This window comes from Polypterus senegalus, chromosome 2 (genome assembly GCF_016835505.1).
Source record: "Polypterus senegalus isolate Bchr_013 chromosome 2, ASM1683550v1, whole genome shotgun sequence".
In the NCBI taxonomy this organism is placed as follows: Eukaryota; Metazoa; Chordata; class Cladistia; order Polypteriformes; family Polypteridae; genus Polypterus; species Polypterus senegalus.
In genome coordinates, this window is record NC_053155.1 from 319,142,660 (window position 1) to 319,166,758 (window position 24,099).

General features: G+C 44.9%; 1 protein-coding gene across 10 annotated transcripts in view; it reads right to left on the minus strand.

Moving 5' to 3' along the window:
- The window catches only part of stxbp5l (syntaxin binding protein 5-like), a 565,552-nt gene that overhangs the window by 133,462 nt on the left and 407,991 nt on the right, over positions 1-24,099 (minus strand). For 7 of the 10 annotated variants that reach the window (XM_039745947.1, XM_039745945.1, XM_039745944.1 and 4 more), the window contains exons 19-20: positions 19,347-19,418; positions 11,409-11,474 (exon numbers count right to left, since the gene is read on the minus strand). In XM_039745947.1, the coding sequence (XP_039601881.1) occupies positions 11,409-11,474; positions 19,347-19,418 (138 nt within the window). The remainder of the gene's footprint in view (positions 1-11,408; positions 11,475-19,346; positions 19,419-24,099) is intronic. The other 3 variants (XM_039745949.1, XM_039745954.1, XM_039745952.1) reach the window with 1 other exon arrangement.

Sequence of the window (24,099 nt, forward strand, 5' to 3'; positions counted from 1 at the left end):
TCTAGATGTGCAAAGCTGGTAGAGACATACCCTAAAAGACTGGCAGCTGTAATTGCAGCAAAAGGTGGTTCTACAAAGTATTGACTCAGGGGGCTGAAGAATTACGCACGCCTTACTTTGCAGTTATTTATTTGTAAAAAATTGTTTGGAATCACGTATGATTTTCATTCCACTTCTCACGTGTTTGTGTTGGTCTTTCACGTAGAATTCCAATAAAATTGATTCATGTTTGTGGCTGTAATGTGACAAAATGTGGAAAAGCTGAATACTTTTGCAAGCCACTGTATGTATACTGTAATGAAGAATTATGTTGGTTCGGATTAAATTACAACCACTGCACACATCCGGTCAGGGATGGATGAAGATGTCCAAATTCTATTTATTAATTTCTTCCAAACTTATACAATGTGAAGATATGGTCTAAATAAATAATAATAAACATAAATTAGCTATCCCACTTTCTTTCTTTTCAGTTTGTCAATGTTAACATTAGTCATTTAACAGGTACTTCATTTATCCAGTAGATGGCGTACTACACCCCAGATAACATCAATATCGGAAATTACTAGAACGTTAAAAAATAAAGCATTTACTCAACTTAAAAAGTAATTATTCTTAATAGATATACATATTATATATGAGGAAACGATAATACCGCAATTCCATAACAAACAATGTGAGAAACTCCATATAGAGTCTGTTCAACTATACTTTAACTTCTTCAAACGTCAATATTTAGAAACAGTACTAAATATATATATATATATATATATATATATATATATATATATATATATATATATATATATATATATCCAAATTACAAATGTAAACATATAAACAATATACTTTAAGGATAAATGAATTCCACTTACTTTATAATCAATTACGCAAACTTTCACATTTAAACGAAGCTCCTACTCTACTGCTCAGACGCCACCAAACTAATCTAAATGTTCAAAGTGAAGCCCCGTGATTGGCCAAGTTCCAACTCACCACGGGCCAACCACAACAACCAATAAACCAAGGCGGAAGACAACTAATTAAGGGGGTACAACACATAAATAATATATTGCCTTTTCAACATATACTTTAACGTGTCCCTGGTATCGTCTTCTGGTTTGTATTCAGAATAAACACATCAAAACAATTTTATTGGGATAGAGTCCAAACTCCAGATATCGTGTTGATATCTTATAATGATATTCAAAAGTGTCAAAACGTCAATGATGTGCATCTCAAAAAGCTGATCATACAGTATATGAGATCAGTGCAAGAAACGTAATAAAGAGCCACTTGGAAGTTCCCAGTAGCTAACAAAAAATCTTTTTTTTTTTGTAGACCTGTGAATCATTTATTAATTTATCTATTTACTTATTTTTTACCAGCTTAAAGTTTTCCTCTGCTGGCCTAGCTCTCTTTCACAGGGCGGGAGTTGATTTGTTTTGAACCAAGTCTTGTAAAACTCGACTGATTTACATGGAATGTTATTTGTTATTAAAATTTAATAAAATCCAAAAAAGTGAACAGAGTGTACGCGTGAATATCGGACATCCAACATGAGTTACATGAATGTTTTGTTTGACTTGTTTTCAATTAGGGCGGTACGGTGGCGCAGTGGGTAGCGCTGCCACCTCACAGACCCGGGTTTCCTCCCTGTTTGGAGTTTGCATGTTCTCTGCGTGGATTTCCTCCCACAGTCCAAAGACATGCAGGTGAGGTGCATTGGCGATCCTAAATTGTTCCTTGGTGTGTGTGTGCCCTGCAGTGGGCTGGCACCCTGCCCGGGGTGTTTGTTCCTGCCTTGCACCCTGTGTAGGCTGGGATTGGCTCCAGCAGACCCCCATGACTCTGTAGTTATGATATAGCGGGTTGGATAACTGAATAGCATTGAAATGCCATTGTAAGCTCTTCTTCATAGCCAGGCAAAAATTAATATTTTTTTCTTGGTTTCTCGGATTTTGTAGGCCCGTTCCTGGCATTATTTGGGGCGCTGATTCCGAAAATTGCATTGGATTGACCGCATCAGTTCTAGTTTCTTAGATTGGATTGAGTGTATAAAATTTGAGTCCGCTCTTTAAAAGATCTCTTCTGCAGAATCGGGAGGTCATAAAAATTTAAAATCTAACGATTTGGCCAACAAAGTGTCTACAGGAAGTGTCCTCTCCTTTTATACCTTTGGGATATTTGAGCCAAACATGAACATTGGGCCTCCGAGAGATTTTATATGGAGGATGGAGGACAAAATGTAATCAATTAACCTTTGGTGGCATAAGATTGAATCACACTGGCACCACTACATATGAAGCTTGGCCTGATGAAACAATTTGAATAAAGACGGTTTGTGCATTGAACTGTCACGCACGCGCGAGCAGGAGGACTCAATATGGACCCAGCGAAGGTAATTCCATGCCAAGCCCGGGGGTGGTGAGGTGCACTAAACCTTCTCTTCTTGTCTCTGCAGACCAGCCGCGCGAAAACCTGTCCGACCCAACATTGAAGACGTCACGTCCGGTTCCGGCCCCTAAGATGTTGTCAGAAGAAGGTCACTTCTGGTTCCCCTACGTCACTTCCGGGTCAATCACTTAAAACCGCCATCTTTCCAAACCTCAGTCAGTTCATGTCTGGACTCCAAACCAGTCACTTGTCTGGAAAACTTAACCCCTTGCAGTCAGGGATATTATACGGGTGGCTGCGTCAAACCTTTTTAAGTGAGTCGGGTCTGATCATTTCTACAGAATAAACAGAGCATAAGTTACCTGAACCCGCCATTGGAAAAACTGAAGGCTGGAATTTCCAATGGCCCACAGATCAGACAACTTACAGTATACATGGCCCGCATTTCATAGCATCAATGAATGAAATGGAATCACAGGCCTGCTCTTTGTTTGTTCTTGTTGGTTGTGACAAAACTTTCTTGGCTCACCCAATTAGTCGAGGATGTGCTCTTTCATTTCAACGGGCTTGGCTGTAACGTGAGTGTTAAAGTGCAGTATCGGCACAGTCACTTGGATGGCTTTCCAGAGAACCTCGGCGGCTTAAGCGAAGAGCAAGGGGAGAAATTTCACCAAGACGTATAAAAACAAGGGTACCGAGGAAGACGATGGCAGACTATTGTTGGAATCTTATGCGGGACTGTCCTACAAAAGGAGCTTCTTGTGTGTCGAATGACTGGAAATCTGTGCTTTTGGTATGAAATAAGTAGATTTTCATCTAGTACACTTTTCTTTTAATATTTAATATGTCTCCTTCGTGCTTAAAAGATATTCATTTAAATCTTCTTCTTCTTTCGGCTGCTTCCGTTAGGGGTCGCCACAGCAGATCATCTTCTTCCATCTCTTCTTGTCCTCACCATCTTGCTCTGTCACCCCCATTACCTTCATGTCCTCTCTCGCCACATCCATAAACCTTCTCTTAGTCCTTCCTCTTCTCCTCTTCCCTCACAGCTCTATCCTTAGCACCCTTCTCCCAATATACCCCTCATCTCTCATCTGCACATGTCCAAACCAACGCAATCTCGCCTCTCTGACTTTGTCTCCAAACCGTCCCACCTGAGCTGACCCCCTAATGTCCTCATTTCTAATCCTGTCCATCCTCGTCACACTCATCTTTAACTCTGCCACCTCCAGCTCTGTCTCCTGTGCCACCATCTCCAGCCCATATAACACAGCTGGTCTCACTACCGTCCTGTAGATCTTCGCTGTCACTCTTGCTGATACCCGTCTGTCACAAATCACTCCTGACACTCTTCATCACCCACTCCACTCTGCCTGCACTCTCTTCTTCACTTCTCTTCCACAATCCCCGTTACTCTGTACTGTTGATCCCAAGTATTTCAACTCCTCCACCTTCACCAACTCTACTCCCCTCGTCCTCACCATTCCACTGACCTCCCTCTCATTCACACACATGTATTCTGTCTTGGTGGTCCAACTGACCTTCACTCCTCTAATCTCATATCTCCACCTCTCCAGGGTCTCCTCCACCTGCTCCCTACTCTCACTACAGATCACAATGTCATCAGCAAACATCATAGTCCACGGGGACTCCTGTCTGATCTCGTCTGTCAGCCTGTCCATCACCATTGCCAATAATAAAGGGCTCAGAGCTGATCCCTGATGTAATCCCACCTCCGTCACTCCTACCGCAGACCTCACCACGGTCACATTTCCCTCGTTTGTATCCTGTACCACTCTTACGTACTTCTCTGCCACTCCCGACTTCCTCATACAAGACCACAGCTCCTCTCAGTCACCCTGTCATATTCTTTCTCCAGGTCCACAAAGACGCAATGCAACTCCTTCTGTTCTTCTCTAAACTTCTCCATCAACACCCTCAAAGCAAACATCACATCTGTGGTGCTCTTTCTTGGCATGAAACCATCCTGCTGCTCACTAATCATCACCTCACTTCTTAACTGACCTTCTACTACTCTCTCTCATAACTTCATGCTGTGGCTCATCAGTTTTATCCCCCTGTAGTTATTGCAGTCCTGCACATCCCCCTTATTCTTAAATATCGGCCCACCAGTCCACTTCTTCTCCACTCCTCATCATCCTCTCACTTTCCAAGATTCCATTAAACAATCTGGTTACAAACTCCACTGCCGTCTCTCCTAAACACCTCCATGCTTTCACAGGTATGTCATCTGGACCAACGGCCTTTCCATTCTTCATCCTCTTCCTCGCTGTCCTTACTTCCTCCTTGCTAATCCATTGCCCCTCCTGATTCACTATCTCCATATCATCCATCCTTTTCTCTCTTTCGTTCTTTTTCCATCTTCTCAACACACTCTCCTCGCTCCACTTGTTTCATTATTTAACAGTATAAGCCACTTCATTTACGCTTCAATGGCCCGGTCAAGATCTCGTGAAGCCCGTCGGACCGCAGAGACAACTGCTTCACAAAGAGAGGGGTAATTAACGGCTGTCCAGACCCCTTTGAGAGGCGAAGAACCAAAACAAGACAAGGAGAGAGTGAAGCCCCCCGGCAGCCCGCTCAATGAAGCCCTCACGAGTGACAGGCGCTGCTCTCTCTTCTCCTTCTCGTTTTCCTTTCCTTTTGTTTTTTTTTTCCTCTCGCAGTTAATTGGCTGATTAACCAAAGTGCACTTCATAAAGAAACAAAAAGCCAAAAGCCCGCCGCTCGCTCGCTCGCTCGACGGTGAATCGAGTTGATTTGTTTGTCAGCCCCTTGAAGCGCACTTGAATTAAGGCACCGCCGCTAAACACGTCCTCGTGGGACGGCATCTGTGGGAATTCATTTGATATGTAAAGGAAAAAAAAGAAACGCGGAGAACGGAAGGAATCCAAAAAGAAAATAAATACTCGGAGTCAAGCAGGTTTAACATAACGGGAAGAACTCAAGGCAGCCAAAGAAATCTCGAAGAGCAGGTGAGCTCAGTGCTTCTTAAACGTTTTGTGATGTAACACAGTCTCGCCCTTCATTGTGTCTCTAAAGCTTCTTCCTGGTTCAGTTCCTGGATAGCTGTGAATGTGGGGGAGGGGTAATCGAGGATGATCCTCGAGTGGGGGAGGGGTTTACTTTATCGAGTTATAGGACTTAAAATTGGATCACTTTTTTTTTGGTCATGATTATGCCGAAAATTTGGAATTTCTAAAGGGTTCACATCCTTTGTAGTAACGGGGAACAGGGAGGAACTCCGGGGGCCTCAGGTAAGGTTCTGCCTTCTTTCAGGAGAGAACCAGAGGCCAAAGAGAAACAGTTCTACCCAAGAAGGTCCCTGGAAGAGGTCCAGTAGAGACTCTGCCCACCAAGGTCTCCAGAACAGTCACTAGAACTACAAGTCCCATGAGTCAAGAAGAAGACTTGACTTGACAGGCTGACAGGTGGCATGTCACTTCTGACTGACATGAAGGAGCTCTCGGCCTGGAGACCTGTCATTACCCAGGGGCAATGAGGACAGAAGCAAAGTGAGTGTCTGGGACTGAGAAAACAAAAGGGAGGCTTTTTGTCTGTCTGATGCATCGGGTTTGTCATCCAACGGCAGAATACAGAATGGGATAAAAAAAAATAATAATAGTTCATTTCGAAAACATTTGTGCAGAACAGGAATGTGAAAATGAAGCATCCAGGGTTATTTCTGTAATGAAAAGTCTGGTGGGGAAACATGGACTTGGGAGTCAGACTTTGTGAGAAGGAGAACGTGAGAGAGAGAAAGACTCTCAGAGAGGGCAGAGCCTGAATAAGAGAGATATTGTGAGAAGGGGTGGAGACTGAGAGAGAGAGAGATACTCTCAGAAGGGGTGGAGCTTGAATATAAGAGAGACACTATGAGAAGAGGAGGAGCCTGAGAGGTAGGGAGAGAGAGAGAGAGAATGAGAGAGACTCTTAGAAGGGGTGGAGCTTGAATAATAGAAAGACACTGTGAGAAGGGGAGGAGCCTGAGAGAGAGAGATGGAGATGCTGTCTAGGGGGTGGAGCCTGAAAGAGAGAGAGAGATGAAGATGCTGTCTAAGGGGTGGAGCCTGAAAGAGAGAGAGAGAGAGATGGAGACACTGTCTAAGGGGTGGAGCCTAAAGAGAGAGAGAGAGATGGAGACACTGTTTAAGGGGTGGAGCCTGAAAGAAAGAGAGATGGAGACACTGTTTAAGGGGTGGAGCCTGAAAGAGAGAGAGATGGAGATGCTGTCTAAGGGGTGGAGCCTGAAAGAGAGAGAGAGAGAGATGGAGACACTGTCTAAGGGGTGGAGCCTGAAAGAGAGAGAGAGAGAGAGATGGAGACACTGTCTAAGGGGTGGAGCCTGAAAGAGAGAGAGAGAGAGATGGAGACACTGTTTAAGGGGTGGAGCCTGAAAGAGAGAGAGATGGAGATGCTGTCTAAGAGGTGGAGCCTGAAAGAGAGAGAGATGGAGACACTGTCTAAGGGGTGGAGCCTGAAAGAGAGAGAGAGAGATAAAGACACTGTCTAAGGGGTGGAGCCTGAAAGAAAGAGAGAGAGAGATGGAGACACTGTTTAAGGGGTGGAGCCTGAAAGAGAGAGAGATGGAGATTCTGTCTAGGGGGTGGAGCCTGAAAGAGAGAGAGAGATGGAGACACTGTCTAAGGGGTGGAGCCTGAAAGAGAGAGAGAGAGAGAGATGGGGATGCTGTCAGCTAGAGTGGAGCCTAACAGAGAGCAAGAGACTCAGTTAGAAGGGGTGGAGTCTGGAATAGCTACACTGAGAGGAGAGGAGGAGACTAAAAGAGAGATGCTGTTGGAAGAGGAGGAGCCTGAAGCAAAGAGATATCAGATGGGGCAGAGCCTAAGTGAGAGAGAGCTAGAGATGCCGTCTAAGGGGTGGAGCCTGAAAGAGACAGAGAGAGAGAGAGAGAGAGAGATGGGGATGCTGTCAGCTGGTTTGGAGCCTAATAGAGAAAAAGAGACTCGGTTAGAAGGGGTGGAGTCTGAAATAGAGACACTGAGGAGAGGCGGAGACACTGTTGGAAGAGGAGAAGCCTGAGGGAGAGAGTGAAAGATGCTATCAGAAGAGGCATTGCAAGAAGGGGTGGAGCCTGAAAAAAAGAGAAATCACAGAGAGAGAGAGACAGACAGAGATGCTGTCAGATAGGGTGGAGCGCAACAGAGAGCAGTAGACACTGTGAGAAGAGGCGGAGTCTAACAGAGAGCAGTAGACACTGTGAGAAGAGGCGGAGTCTAAAAGAGAGCAGTAGACACTGTGAGAAGAGGCGGAGTCTAACAGAGATGCTGTTAGAAGAGGTGGCGCATGAGAGGGAGAGAACATTATCTGACTGTGTGCCAGACATCTGCTTAAATACATTGGCCTTGGTATCTGTGCCCACTGGCCAAAGGTTTCGGAATTGGGGAAAGTGAACACAGCTGGTGTTGCTTCTGATTTCAAGTGAGCAGTGAGAGGAGGTGCTGTCAGTGCAAGTGTGATCCAGGGGGCCTGGCAAGGAAAAGAACATTAGTGTTACATGGACCATTAGACTGGCAGTAGTGGTGTTGGAGGATGGCTGAGGAAGAAGGTGGCCTCCAGTAAACCTTATGTGAGGGAGCAAGGGGGAGACACGGGGTCTGAGAAAATCAAGATCAATAAATGCACCATCATAGAGGGCAACCACCAAAGGGCAGGATTTAAAGATCTCAACCTCATTATCAAATATACAAAAAATACGCAGAAATTCAAATGAATATTCATAAATTACCAGTTTGTGTTCAACAGGCAAAGAGCTAAATTGTACTGTAGATACGTAATGGATGTGACTCATGATAATGATGACATCTCCTCCTAAACGGTGAGATGTGCACATTCACAAGGCAGAACAGAAATGTTCTGAGCAAAGGTATGGTGAGGACACTGAGGGTCCAGGGACACTGGAATAAAAAAAAGAAATCACATTGAGCAGATCAAGGGAAGTTGAGTTGGATAGGAAATTTTGAGCAACACGTTAATACACCGTCATTAAATGTGCACACAACAGGGCCGTCTGACGGAAAATGGGGGCGACGCTCCGCCTGTCCTTAATGCAGAGACGTCCCTGTTGAGGAGCGCTTGATTTGGTGACTCCTTGCAAATTACTTTGGTAAAGAACACGGAATACGCCTTAAGTAAGGTTAAACCACACTGTAGACGTTACTGCCAGCCCTGGAGCAGCGGAAATGACATTAAAGGACTGGTAGAAAAGACGACAACAAAGTCTAATAAGGAGCCAGGCCAGAGGTGAATGAGCGAGGAAGATGATCATTTAAAACAAGATCAGAAGGTAAAACGTGAACCAGAAAACCAGCAAAGATTCATAAACACACAAGCGTCAAACCAAAAATCAGTACTCTGAATCGTAGGAAGCAGTTTGTTTGAAAACAAAGAGAGACAATATCAAGAATAACATGGCGACCTCTTTGATTTCACTCTCCATCAATCACTTAGTGCCTAACATATCTACCTGTTTATTATATGGTGACAATCACATCTATCTATCTATCTATCTAATATATAGTGCCTTTCATATCTATCTATCTATCTATCTATCTAATATATAGTGCCTTTCATATCTATCTATCTATCTATCTATCTATCTATCTATCTATCTATCTATCTATCTATCTATCTATCCGTCCATCCATTATCCAACCCGCTATATCCTAACTACAGGGTCACGGGGGTCTCCTGGAGCCAATCCCAGCCAACAAAGGGCACAAGGCAGTAAACAAGCCCCGGGCAGGGTGCCAACCCACCGCAGATATCTATTATATTGTGTTTTTCAATTCAATAGATTTATTATATGGTGACTATCATACCTGTCTAAGTATTGTATAGTGCCTTCATATCAATATATTATATACTACCTTATATATCAATCTATCTATTAAATAGTGCCTTTTATACCTATCAATTGAGATATCTACCATATACTGCCTTTCATATATGCTGTATAGTGCCTTTCAAATCTATCTTATCTATCTATTATATAACACTAGTAATATTTATCAGTCAATCAATCTGTTAGTGCCTGGTAGTGACCATCATATCAATCCATTATTATATGGTGACTATCATATCTATCTGTCTATTATATAGTGCCTTGATATCTACTGTGGGAAGCAGCCCGAACACAAAAAGGTAGACATGATTTTATAACACCACACACGTTTATTTACAACTATTTACAAGGATGGCGCACACACAACCCAGTGCCACAGCACCAATCACCCCAAAGGCAAAGATGCCTTTGTCTCTTCAGGTCTGCCTCCTCTCCTCTACTCTCCTCCAAGACTCTGTCCACTTCCACCTGACTCCAGCCATTGAATGGAGGGAGGTGGCCCCTTTTATCCTCACCTGGACGATAACCTTCCGCCAGCCCTCCCAGGTGTGGTGGAAGTGCCGGCTGTGCACCCGGAAGCACTCTGGGTGTCCCTGGTCTTTTTCCTACTAGCATTTCAACCACACTCCTCAGGCATCCAGACACCTGCTGGCGGTGACCACGTGCCCCTATAGGGTTGAGCTTCTAAGCTCCGTTGTCAAGATCCCCAAAGTCACCAGGGCAGTCACCCCTTCATGGTCGAGAGGAGGTGTAAGCCCTCCTCCGGTCCTCCTGGGCGTCCTGGCTGGGTACCACCCCTAGCCACTCGCCAAACTACTACATTATATATCTACCATATACTGTACTGCCTTTCATTTCTATCTATTATAATGTTCCTTTCATAATTATAAATTTATATATCTAGCATGACAGGTCTCCAATCAATCAGTGCCGGGTAATACCCAGTGTTTCAATTTATTATATGGTTTCTATCTATCTATCTATTATATAGTGCCTTTCATATCTATCTATCTATCTATCTATCTATCTATTATATAGTGTCTTTCCTACCTATCAATTATATAGTGCCTTTCATATCTATCTATCTATCATATAGTGCCTTTCACTATATCTATCGATCTATCTATCAATCTATCAGTTTTATAGTGCCTTTCATATCTATCTATCTATCTATCTATCTATCTATCTATCTATCTATCTATCTATCTATCTATCTATCTATTATATAGTGCCTTTCATATCTATCTATTATATAGTGCCTTTCATATCTATCTATCTATCTATCATACAGTGCCTTTCCTATTTGTTTTACACAGTCCTTTCCACATTTATTAATTATATAGTGCCTTTCATATCTGTTGGTCTATCTACATAACCCAGTAGTGAGTATCTGAGGACTGATGTGAAAACAGTAACATCCACAAATTCAGAGGGATACTGCAGAGATGCGTCATGTGGTTTAACAAATATCACCATCATATAGTGCCTTTTATAAATAGTGATCTATTTATTATCCAAACTCATTCAAATCTATCTATCATATAGCACCATACAGGTCTGCCTGCTTATTATAGGTCTATATATTGATTACAGGGTCATTACTGTCACATGTTATACAGCACCCTTCACATCCATCTTTTTTACTATATAGTGCCTTCCACATCTCTCTGTCTGTCTACTGTATGTATCTAGCATGTCATCAGGCTCATGGCTCACAGCTGCTCACCTCCCTCATTCCTTCCTCCCGTGTCCAACAGCCACAAGTCCCCCTGAGGTCAGGACGACCCCAGGCTAAATTCAAATCTGTGGGCCCCAAACCTCACAGAAGTGAAATGGACTCTGAAGTTTCCAAAGCAGCACATTAAGTCGAAGGTGGGCTCACGAGGGCCCCAAAGCTAATCTAATGGCAGCTGTGGCCACACACACGCATGCCCTCATTTTAAAGGGCACTCGCTGCCGCGGGATTTCATTTTTTTCAGCCCACATGCACAGATTTGGTTCATTTCTTGCCCGTTAACAGCTTTGTCAGACGCCAGCCGAAGGGCTTCATGTAAACACACAACGGGTACGCATTACTCAGTCGCGGCAAGAATTAAAAGCAGACAAGGCTGCCAGGCTCAGTTACCTGATGTGGGGGATTTGCAGCGGTCCAGCTCCAAAGACACAGGGCTGTCGGAGAGCTCAGTCAGGCCTGCCGGGAAAAATGAGAGCAGAAATCAGACGACTGGGAAAGAAACAGAGATAAAGAAACAGACAAAGGTGCCCCCCGGAGTACCCAGAGCCCCTAATCTGAATGCCAAACTGCCAGCGTGGCCAGGATGACACAGTGGCTTTAATGTCCAGTGAGAATTTAAATAAATGGTCATAGACGGTACTGTCATACGTGCAAGGCGCTATATGTCATTCACAGTGGGGGTCCTTAATTACAGCAGCGGCTGCTGGTTTTCATTCCAACCAGGTACCTAATCGGAAGCTGGGCTTTGCTTATAGTGGACCTTGGGGGTTTAGCCAGATAGCCATAGCGGCCTCATCATCATCACACTATGAATTTGTCTTGACTAAGAACATCTTGTGGACGGGAGCCACTTGGTACTTCATGGTCCATCTTCTTCTTCTCTCACCTTTCATTTTTACAAATTTTACTAACCCGGACACCTCATGATGTACAGCAGCCCTGTGCAAACGTCTTAGGCACTTACAAATGCATTTAACTGTAATGGGATGAAGAGTTTTGAACCAATTAGTAAACTTCTGGAAAGTTCACTAAACATAGCAAAACCTTGAAGCCATTATGTGGTGTCTCCACCCTTTCCCCAGTGGTCCAGCTACTTCAAGTCCTCCTCGGTCTCTTGTTCCCTTTGCCCCCTCCAGACTTTGGCTCTCTGACTTGTAACCCCAGGCTGGCGGTGGAGGCTCTGTGGTGACCTTATCATCTTGGTGGAGGATTCCCTGGTCTTCTTATTAGGATTTTTGGCTTTACATTTGGGGGCCATGAAGTTAGAACCCATCCAACCCCCCCATGATGGATACACATTGACAAGGCCATCAGTTTTCATCAAATCATCAAGCCTGCAAGGAACCTCTGCCATGTTTCACTGTGGCTTGCAGTCAATCATCCATGTTGTCCAACACGTCAGCAGGCAAATTGCCTTCTCTTCTCTATCTTCTTCTTCTTCTTCCTTCTGGTCATCCTCTCCCACTTCTTTGCAAGGTAAATATGCCTGATAGACCTTCTCCAAACAACTTGGCCCTGCACCTCCTCACCAGGCAAACCCCTCTCTTTCAGATCTTCAGATCTTCTTTGACCTTATCCATACATCCTCCACCTTGGTCTCCCTCACTTTCTCTTTCTGATGTCCATCACTCTTTTGCCCTTCATTGTCTTCATCGTCTCTCCTCGTCACATGTCCATAGCACTTTCTTAGATTTCTCTCCCACTCATGTTGTTCCTCTGATTTTCTTTTCTCTTATTCTGTCCCTTTTTGTATCTCCACACTTCCAGTTCCACATTCACATTTCTGAAACATCCATCTTCTTCTCCTGCACTCCCTCTACTACTCATGTCTCAGCTCCTACATCATTGGCGTTAAACCTTTAACCTTCACCTTAATTCTTTGCTCCTGATAGCTTCTTCCAATGGTTCACTCCACACTACAGTCTATGGGTTATCTCTACATCTAATTCTCCATTCAGGGCTACCACTTATCCAAGATATTTAAACTTCTCAACTCTTCCTGCAGGCTAACGTCTGAATCCTGATCATCATTAATTCCTATGTTCTTGGTAGGTATCTTCAGTCCTCCCAAATCTCCCAAAGGCCTTCTCCATTCTTCCAATGTCTTCTCCACCTCCTCCTTTCTGGTGCCACACAACACAAAAAGTCTGCATGAGGAGGATTGGTCTTTTATCGCACAAGTCTACACATTGTCACCCACACGAGCTTAGGGGTCATCCAAATGGTTCAGTTGAGGGCGGCAACACAATAGAAGAAGGGTATTAATGCCGACAGACCCATAGAAGAGTAACTCATTCTTTTCTCCACTTCCGTCCCACCTTAATGATCTCATTTCCATCCCATCCTGATGACCTCACCTCCGTCCCGTCCTGATGACCTCACTTCTGACACCTGCTGCTTCGATATTAAACTAGTCCATGAACTTATCTTTTGTTGTTTCACAGTTAAAAGGCGGGTATCAGTCTCAAAATATGACGACTGTCATCTACAACAATATACTTGGATCTATTTGTGTCTCGATTTGAGTCATCTACAACATCCATAACCAGATCAGAGAAGGATAAGGACTTCAAGAAGATCCCTGGTGCAGATCTCCTCGTGCTGGAGCAAAATGATGAACAGGGCAATAAAACTCAGCAGGGGACAACCGTACTGTAAAGGGGGAGTTGGCTGTAGACGGACCCCTTTACACTGTGACAAAAGTGAGCATGGATGCTCGTCCTGCACCATCAAAGTTTCTCCCAAGTAGAAAGGTGTTTCCAGATGTCCTTGCCAGGTCCTTCTTCACTCAGGTTAGTTTTGTGGGCTATCTTGGGGGTCTTTCTCCTCTTGCTTCTTCTTACATTCACTAATCCAGAAGACACCAAATAAGGGTCACAGAAGAAGAGTTGTGTGAACAACCTGAAGCAGAAAAGACTTTGTGCTGACGAGTTCAGCTGGACATCAACTGGTGGCTGGTTAGAACATTAGAACACTCTGGACGAGAACAGGCCATTCAGCCCAACAAAGCTCACCAGTCCTGTCCACTTATTTCTTCCAAAAAAACATCAAGTCGAGTTTTGAAAGTCCCTAAAGTCCTACTGTCCACTACACTACTTGGTCGCTTATTCCAGGTGTCTGTGGTTCTTTATGTAACTCATTTTAAAGTCACCTTCTTGGTCTACTGGACTGATTCCCTTCATCATTTTAAACACTTCACTCAGGTCTCCTTTTCATCTCCTGTGAAGGCTCAGCTCTTTTAATCTTGCCTCATAACTCATTCCCTGTAGCCCTGAATCAGCCTCGTTGCTCTTCTCTGGACCTTTTCTTGTGTTGCTACGTCTGGTGGGCTCATAAATGCACCCAGGACTCCAGATGAGGCCTCACCAGTGTGTTATAAAGCTTGAGCAGAACCTCCAGTGACTTGTACTCCACACATCAAGGCGCTATATAACCTGACATTCTGTGAGCCTTCTTAATGACTTCTGAACACTGTCTGGAAGTCAATAGTCCACTACGACTCCTAACTCCTTCTCATAAGATGGACTCTCGATGTTCAGACCGCCCATTGTGTATTCAAACCTCACATTTCTATTTCCTGTGTGTAATTCTTTTACTGACATTAAATTTCATCTGCCACAAATTGCCCAAACCTGTCTGCTGCCCAAGTCCTTCTGTGATGATATAACGGATTCCAAATTATCTGCTAATTCACTTAATCTTGGTATCATCTGCAAACGTAACCAGCTTCTTCTTTATATTCCTATCTAAATCATTTATAGATATTAAAAATAACTACAGCCCCAGCACTGCCCCCTGCTGGTCACCACTCTTAACATTGGTTAAGGAAATAGGAAATGATGCAAACCTAAATGCTGCTGTTTAAAGCTAAAAGACATCATTAGGGGTCCCGAATTGTGACAAGTTCATGACTTTGAGTCCCAAAAAGATATGTCGGTATAGCAGAAGACAAATGGGTTCTAATTAAGGAAACGGTTGAAGCAGACAGTGCAGGACTGTAATTGAAGACCCCCAGCTTACGGTCATGCTTCATTTACATACATTTGCATCTAAAAGCCAACAAAGCAGAAGTGCTTAACAGCATTAGCATAACAGACCATTTCACTTTTGAAAGGCGATTACAAAATAACAACATCTTTCGGAGGCCATGCTACCAACAATAAGGTCCATAAATTTGAAGTTCATTACTAGAAGGTCCCAAGTAAGGAATGCTGGAGGTGAGACATTGGGGATGAAATAAAGCAAAGCTGGAAGGGATATGAGCAACATGTGGAGAAGCTTCTTCAGTCTACTGGTGCAAAAATGAAAACGATTAAGCAGTAAGCTCGGTGAGTCACTTACAGGGGGACCGATGCAATTACAGCTACATGCTCCGTAAATCTCAGTCTGTAAAATTAAGACTGAGGAGAAGAAGATTTGCAACCATGGAAGAAATCCAGGAGAAAAAACGCAGGAGGCTGCCGAGACGGTTAACTAAAGACGAACGCGGGAAGCTTATACGGGAACGGGAGAAGCGCTGGAGCAAATGTATTGCATCTCAAAAGGAGGATTCTTGACAGTGAATGATCTGACAATTCCAGGAACTTCTGAGTCAGAAACTCTTACACATCAACCAAACTGCTACAATTATGACATACACTCGCCGGCCACTTTATTAGGTACGCCTGCTGAAGTGCTTGTGCGTGTAAATCTCTAATCAGCCAATCACAGGGCAGCATTTCAGCATGTAGACCTCATCAAGACGACCTGCTGAAGTTCAAAACCGAGCATCAGAATGGAGAAGAAAGGGGGGGACTGTAGGGACTTTGAATGTGACATGTTTGCTGCTCTGAGGATTTCACAAACTGCTGATCTCCTGGGATTTTCACTCACAGCCATCTCTAGGGTTTACAGAGAAGGGTCCGATGAAAGGAAAATATCAGTGAGTGGCAGTTCTCTGTTGATGTCAGAGGTCAGAGGAGAATGGCCAGACTGGTCTGAGCTGACAGAAAGGCAACAGGAACTCAAATAAACACTCGTTACAATGAGGTATGCAGACGTCTGAACACACAACACGTCAAACCTTGAAGCAGGTGGGCTACAGCAGCAGACCACCACACCGGGTGACACTCCTGTCAGCTAAGAACAGGCAACTGAGGTGACAATTTTCACGGGCTCACCAAAATTGGACAAGAGAAGATTGTAAAAATGTCACCTGGTCTGCTGAGTCTCGATTTCTGCTGTGATGTTTGGATGGTCGGGTCAACAACAGGAAAGCAGAGATCCATCCTGCCTTGTATCAGCGGTTCAGGTTGTTGGTGGTGGTGGTGGTGGTGTGATGGTGTGGTGGGTATTTTCTTGGTACACTTTGTGCCCCTTACTACCAACTGTTTAAATACCACAGCCTTCCTGAGTCTTGTTGCTGACCATGTCCATCCCTTTATGATAGCAGTGTCCCCATCTTCTGCCATGTCACGAAGCTTAGATCATCTCACACTGTCTTCCTGAACATGACGATGAGTTCACTGGACTCCAATGGCCTCCCCAGTCACCAGGTCTCAATCCAGCAGAGCACCTTTGGCATTTGGTGGAATGGGAGATTCGCATCGTGGATGTGCGGCTGACAAATCTGCAGCAACTGTGTGAAGCTATCATGTCAATATGGACAGATATCCCTGAGGAAGGTTCTGAATCTCTGCCATGAAGAATTACGGCAGCTCTGAAGGCAAAAGGGAGTCCAATGCAGTTCTAGTGAGGTGTGCCTAATAAAGTGGCCAGTGAACGTAATGTTCATTGAAAGGCAAGCACCCCATTGTAGCATAAGAACCTCATCCCATCTTTGAAATACGGTGCTCTGGCCCAGCTTTGCTGCTTCTGGACCAGGATGGCATGCCATCTTTGATGGAACCGTTAAACCACATGAAATTCTGCAGGTAAATGTCAGGGTACCCCATCTGTGAACCGAAGTGAGTCATCTAGCAGGACAAGAACTCCTCAACGCACAAGTCAGGCTACCAAAGAATGGCTAAAGCAGAAGAGATTTCATGCTTTGGAACGGATGAGTCGAACTTCTGACATTGATCCGATGGAAACGTCGTGCAAGCCACTGATGCAAGGAAGTCCACCAACATCTTTAAGCTGACGCAGTCCTGAAAGAAGGCCGTGTGTGAAAATTCCTATACGGTGATTGGCCAGGCTGATCGGACCTTACTTTGTGCTGGCAAGGTGTGCCTAATAAAGTGGCCGGCGAGTGTATGTATCTCCTTTAGTTGTAAAAAAGATGGTCTTCACATTATTTTTTATTGCCTCCACTGTAAGAGGAATCCCCCTTACCATCCATCCATCCATCCATTATCCAACCCACTTTATCCTAAATACAGGCCAATCCCAGCCAACGCAGGGCGCTTGGCAGGAAACAAACCCCGGGCAGGGTGCCAGCCCACCGCAGCCCCTTACCAATATTTGTTAATTATAAACTGCTCAAAAAAAATGAAAGGACCCCTGAAAACGCATGAGATCTCAACAGGAAAAAAATCCTGCTGGCTGTCTCTACTGCTATGGACTGATATGGTGATGTGTGAGGAACGAAAGGATGGAAGTGAAAATGACGAACCAACCGACCGAGGAAGGGCTGAATTCAAAGACACCCCGAAAATCAAAGGGAGAAAATGATGCGGCAGGCTGGCAGGCGAGTCCATTTGGCTGAAATTTCATTGCAGCAACTCATACTCAGTAGTTTGTATGCCCCCCAATGTCGGGACATGCTACTAATGAGATGACGGATGGTGTCCTGGGGGATCTTCTCCCAGATCTGGACCAGGGCATCACTGAGCTCCTGGACAGGCTGAGACGTCATAATGTCCCACCTGGAGGTGTTCTATTGGATTCTAGTGAGCGTGGTGGTGGTGGTGGTGGTGGTGGGAGGGGGGGTGTTTTTTTGGGGGCAGTTAATGGTATCGATTCTTTCATCCTCTTGCCACATGAGGCCAGGTATTGTCTTGCACTAGGAGAAACTGGCATAGGGTCTGACAATGGGTCCAAGGATTTCATCCCGATACCTGATGGTAATCAAGGAGCCGTTATCTAGCCTGTAGAGGTCTGTGCATCCCTACATGGATATGCCTCCTTCACTGACCCACCACCAAACTGGTCATTCTGAACGATGTTACAAGAACCATAACGTTCGCCACGGCTTCTCCAGCCCCTTCCACGTTTGTCACATGTGCTCAGGGTGAACCTGCTCTTATCTGTGAAAAGCACAGGGTGCCAATTCTGCTATTCTATGGCAAATGCCAATCGTGCTCCACGGTGCCCACTAGAGGACGTCGGGCCCTCAGGCCACCCTCATGAAGTCTGTTTCTGATTGTCTGGTCAGAGACATTCACACCAGTGGCCTGCCTGCCTGCCTTCCTGCCTGCTGGAGGTCATTTTGTAGGCTCTGGCAGTGCTCATCCTGTTCCTTTTTGCCCAAAGAAGCAGATCCTGCTGATGAGTTAAGGACCTTCTACGAGGGGTCCTGTCCAGCTCTCCTGGAGGAACTGCCTGTCTGTCTCCTGAAATCTCCTCCATGCCCTTGAGACTGTGCTGGGAGATGCAGCAAACCATCTGGAAATGGCACATATTGGTTGATCTGCCATCCTGGTGAAGTTGAACTGCCTGTGCCACATCAGCAGGGTCCAAGTATGGCCTCATGCTACCAGTAGTGACACTGACCGTAGCCAAATGCAAAACGAGTGACAAAACAGATGAGGAGGGAGAAATGTCAGTGGCCTCCACCTGTTAACCCATTCATTCCTGTTTTGGGGGTCATCTCATTGTTGCCCCTCTAGTGCACCAAAGCAGCTGAAACTGATGAACAAGCCCCTCTGCTACTGACCTGACCAGATCAATAGCCCGATACTCTCATTAAAAAGGGGTCCTTTCATTTTTTGAGCAGTATATAAGAATGGCACCCCTCTAAGAGGGAGCCCCCTCACCTACCACCATTATTTCATTATTTAAGACAGATGGATACCCAACCTCACCAGATCAGCAACCACTAATGCAAATTTCCAAGGTGGGAGACACTGTGCAGTGATGTTTAATGGCCCACCTTGGTCCACAGTGTCAGATTATATCCCGTACACCACAGAAGGTTCTAGTAGGAGTAGTGCAGTGAATCATGGGACTCGTGTGACACAATAAGCGGTGGCCACCAGAATCTTGTTTTGTTTTTTTTGGTTTTTTTTTCCTCTCCTCCAACATCCCCCTCCTGGACCTCCTAAGACAGACAGGAGACCCCGAGGAGCTCTTCAACACATCATGACACGTCACGTCACCACCCGGCGTCTTCCCGGCAGCGGCACTTACTCTGGTACGATGTACGGATCCTTTTCTTTGAATCTGAATAAAAGCTAGACAGGCCACGCATGCAAATGTTGTCTGTCAGGCATGCCAGCACATCAGGCAGAGTCAGCGTCATCAGCGAGTGGAGGGAAGAGAGAAAAACAGGCCAAGAGTGAAAGGATAGTGAGTGACCCCCAAAGCAGACCCCCTCAGGCAGCCTGGGAAATGAGCATTTCAGATTGCACACTCGCACAGAGAGACACACACAGAGCGAACAGGCCGAGACACGACGCCACAGACAAGGACGCAATAAGGAGATGGCAGGGAAAGGCACTATACTGTGCGGTGACCTGGGAAAAGTGGCGCAATCTGAGCAAACTGGGAACTTGACGTTAAACTTGATGACGCAGCCAGGAAGGAAGTAGGTGATGATAACGACAAGTGAGCGTGAGTGATGGGGTGAGCGGTGGACACTTGCTTCGTGGCAAATACGTGAAAGAAAAGGCCTGACGAAGAGAAGCCCTTCCTCTCCTCCCCTTCGTGACGTGAGTGGTCACAATGCCAGCACATTGTCCCGTCACTTTGAATGGGAATCCCTCTTAAGCATTCTCTGGCCTCACAACTAACCCCAGTTATTATCCGTGTAACACCAAAGTGCATGGACATCGGCAGAAACCGTTGAATAATAACGTTGGTCATCTAAACAAACCCTAGAGAGATGTGTTTTTCTTTTATGATAGAATAAAATGCTTGACTTTGACTTCCTCACTTCAAGTTTCACATTCCAAGGAAGGGCCTTTCGAGATTTCTTGGTGTTTTCCAGCTGGTTCACCAACCCACGATACTGTCAGAAGACACGTGAACATGCCTGACATGGTGAGTGGCACACACAAGCACACCTCGCTCTAACCCCATTTGGAAGGTGCTGTGCCATCTGTGATTGGATAGCAGTTCCAGCCACACTCTCACCCACTCCACCACTTTAAAAAATGACAGAAACTGGGATTGGGCAGCACTTTTTACATCCAACCCCACCTCATTCCATCAGCTGTGGGAATTACAAAGACTGTGATTGTGTCTCAATTACATCCAACTCCAGCGCACTCCATCAGATGTGAGACTGGCACTTACATCCAGCCCCGCCCCACCCGTTCCACCCCTTTAAAGAATGGCAGAGACTGGGATTGGGCATCACTCACATCCAACCTCGTCCCAGTCCATTAGCTGTAAGAATGACAAAGACTGTGATTGACAGTCACTTACATCCTGGCCCACCTCAAATATCCAGTCCTGCCCCATTTCATCATAATGTGGTTGGACCCCCTCTACATCCAGCCACACCCCAATCTATCAGATATGATAAAGGCTGAGACTGGAATTGGGCACCACCACCATCAAGCCAGGCCTCGTTCCATCAGCTGTGAGAATGACTGAGGTGGTGATGGACAGTCACCGATGTCCAGCATCACCTTATGTATCCAACTCTACTCATTCCAACAGCTGTAAGAATGGCATTGACTAGGATTAGGCATTGAATTAAGTGGACAGGATTGGCGAGCTTTGTTGGGCTGAATGGCCTGTTCTCATCTAGAATGTTCTAATGTTCTAATTTCCATTATCCGGCCCATAAACTGTGAGAATGACTGAGACTGAGACTGAAAGTTACAAACATCCAGTTTCACCCCAAACATCCAGCCCCACCTTTACATCAGCCATGAGAACGACTGAGACTGTGATCGAGCATCACGTAATCCAGACATACTCATTCTATCAGCTGTTGGAATTTCAAAGACTGGGATTGGGCCTCCACAATATCTATCTCCGCCCAATTCCACTAGCTGTAACAATGACCAAGACTGTGATTAGCGGTCACTTACTGTACATCCAGCCCCACCCCAAATATCCAGCCCTGAGAATGACACAAATGTCACCTACATCCAGTCCTCCTTCAATTCCATCAGCTGTGAAAATGATTGGGATTGACTATCACTGACATCTAGCCCCGCCCCAGACATCCATCCCAGACCATTTATTCACTTGTGACAATTACTGAGGTTTGGGTTGGGCATCACCTACATCCAGCCCCGCCCCATTCCATCAGCTGTGAGAATGACTAAGAATGTGATTGACCATCACTGACAGCCAGCCCTGTCCCAAACATCCATCCCTGACCATTCATTCAGGTGTGGACAATGAATTAGGTAGGGGTTGGCATTCACCTACATCCAGCCCTGCCCCACTCCATCACCTCTGAGAATGATAAAGACTGGGATTGGACATCACTTAAATCCCACCCACTCCAATCCAACAGCTGCGAGAATGACTAAGACTGTGATTGACCATCACTGACATCCAGCCCCACCACAAACATCCAGCCCTGAGAATGACACAGACGTCACCTACATCCAGTCCTCCTTCAATTCCATCAGCTGTGAAAATGATTGGGATTGACTATTACTGACATCTAGCCCCGCCCCACACATCCATCCCAGACCATTTATCCACTTGTGACAATGAATGAGGCTGGGGTTGGGCATCACCTACATCCAGCCCCGCCCTACTTCATCAGCTGTGAGAATAACTAAGACTGTGATTGACCACCACTGACATCCAGCTCCGCCCCAGACATCCATCCCTGACCATTCATTCAGGTGTGGACAATGAATTAGGTAGGGGTTGGGCATCACCTACATCCAGCCCTGCCCCACTCCATCACCTCTGAGAATGATAAAGACTGGGATTGGACATCACTTAAATCCCACCCACTCCAATCCATCAGCTGTGAGAATGACTAAGACTGTGATTGACCATCACTGACATCCAGCCCCGCCACAAACATCCATCCCGGACCATTTATTAAGTTCCGACAATGACTGAGCCTGGGGATGGGCATCAGCCACATCCAGCCCCGCCCCATTCGAATAACTAAGACTGTGACTGACAGTCACTGAAATCCAGCCTCACCCCAAATATCTTGTGATGTTCTGTCCGATGGGCTGCAGCGAGGTGTACTTGGAATGACTGCAAAGATCGGATGTTAACGCTGGTATTGTATGTCTTCACAAATATGAAAAATCAGAAAAAGGCCATTAAATGTCTTTGTTCATATTCGTCAATTTTCAGCACTGGATTGTAAAACAGAAGGCCGGTAAATGGCAACGTATGCACTACAAAAGTTCTGCATGTGTATGTGTGTGTACTCTGAACTCTTATCTACAGTATGATAAAGGGGTCACCTGAGGGGCCATTCAGACTCACTCAGCAGTGATCTTCTACTCATACACAGAGTGTGAGCAAGAAAGGAAAAAGGCCTCCATGCCAATAGGGGGCAGCACAGTGTTTAAGTCAGGAAAAGTGAAATAAGATTAGACTAGCAGGGGGATCACCTTAGAAAATGGCAGATGGGGGAAACCCAAAGTGGACATGTGGGAGACCTGAGGTGGCGTCCTATTGAGGAAGATCAGCCTTATGTGGCACACGCTGTACATACCCACATACAAACACATACATGTGACACAAATACGTACTCAACACACACACACACACACAAACACAATACATCAAAAAACGAATCCTACAACAAAACACTTAAAGTTTAGACCAACTTCAACATGAACGCACAAACACGCCTTGGTATCTAAGCATCTGGCAAATCACAGGTTAAAACACAAAACAAACGCACAGCAAAAGGAACACAACATAGAAAAACAACAAAAAACGAAAAATCAACAAACGAGTAACTCGGACAAAACTCAAAACAGTTACTGCATGATGGAGGATGAGGCCACGTCAGAGGGGCATGGAGCAAAGTGGGATGAGAGGTGCTGGATAAAAAATAAAAAAGAAGAAGTAAAGGGTTAACAAAACTAGAGCCGTCACACAGGCAGGGACGAGGACGTCACCACAAAAAACGGCGATAAAGCGGTGACATAACATCTAAGCAAACACCAATGGAAAGGACACCGCTGGGCAGGACACGTCATCTGAGCGTGGGGACGTGGGGGTTGAGGGGGCATTAGGGGGTACATTCAAGGGTTCAAATCCGACTCTCAACTTGGTGCACAAGAAGAGAAGGGGTGGGGGGTACAGGAACTTCTATAATGAAAGTAACAAAAATCAAAGAGAAAGAGCAAACACAGAAGGAAAGCATTGGGGTCTGCACAGCAGCGCAAGAATGTGATCAGCTGATCACAATGAGGGGGCGGGGCTTATGGGAGAAAGATCAAAGGGTACAAACTCAATGGCAGACACACAGACAGACAGGTAGACAGGAAGGAAAACTGCATATCAATAAGATAGATAGATAGATAGATAGATAGATAGATAGATAGATAGATAGATAGATAGATAGATAGATAGATGAAAGGCACTATATGATAGATAGATAGATAGATAGATAGATAGATAGATAGATAGATAGATAGATAGATAGATAGATATGAAAGGCACTATATAATAAGACAGACAGACAGACAGACAGACAGACAGATAGATAGATAGATAGATAGATAGATAGATAGATAGATAGATAGATAGATAGATAGATAGATAGATATGATAGATAGATAGATAGATAGATAGATAGGCAGTAAAATTGTATGAAATAAAATGATACATCCTGTAGATATGAAACCACAATATAAAATCAATAGGAAAGTCGCTATATTATAGAAAGACAGATAAACAAACAGACAGCTAGTTAGATATAATGAAGTTACAGACTGATATGAAGGGCATTAAAGAACAAGAATAGTTTAGAAAGGCACTATATAGTAGA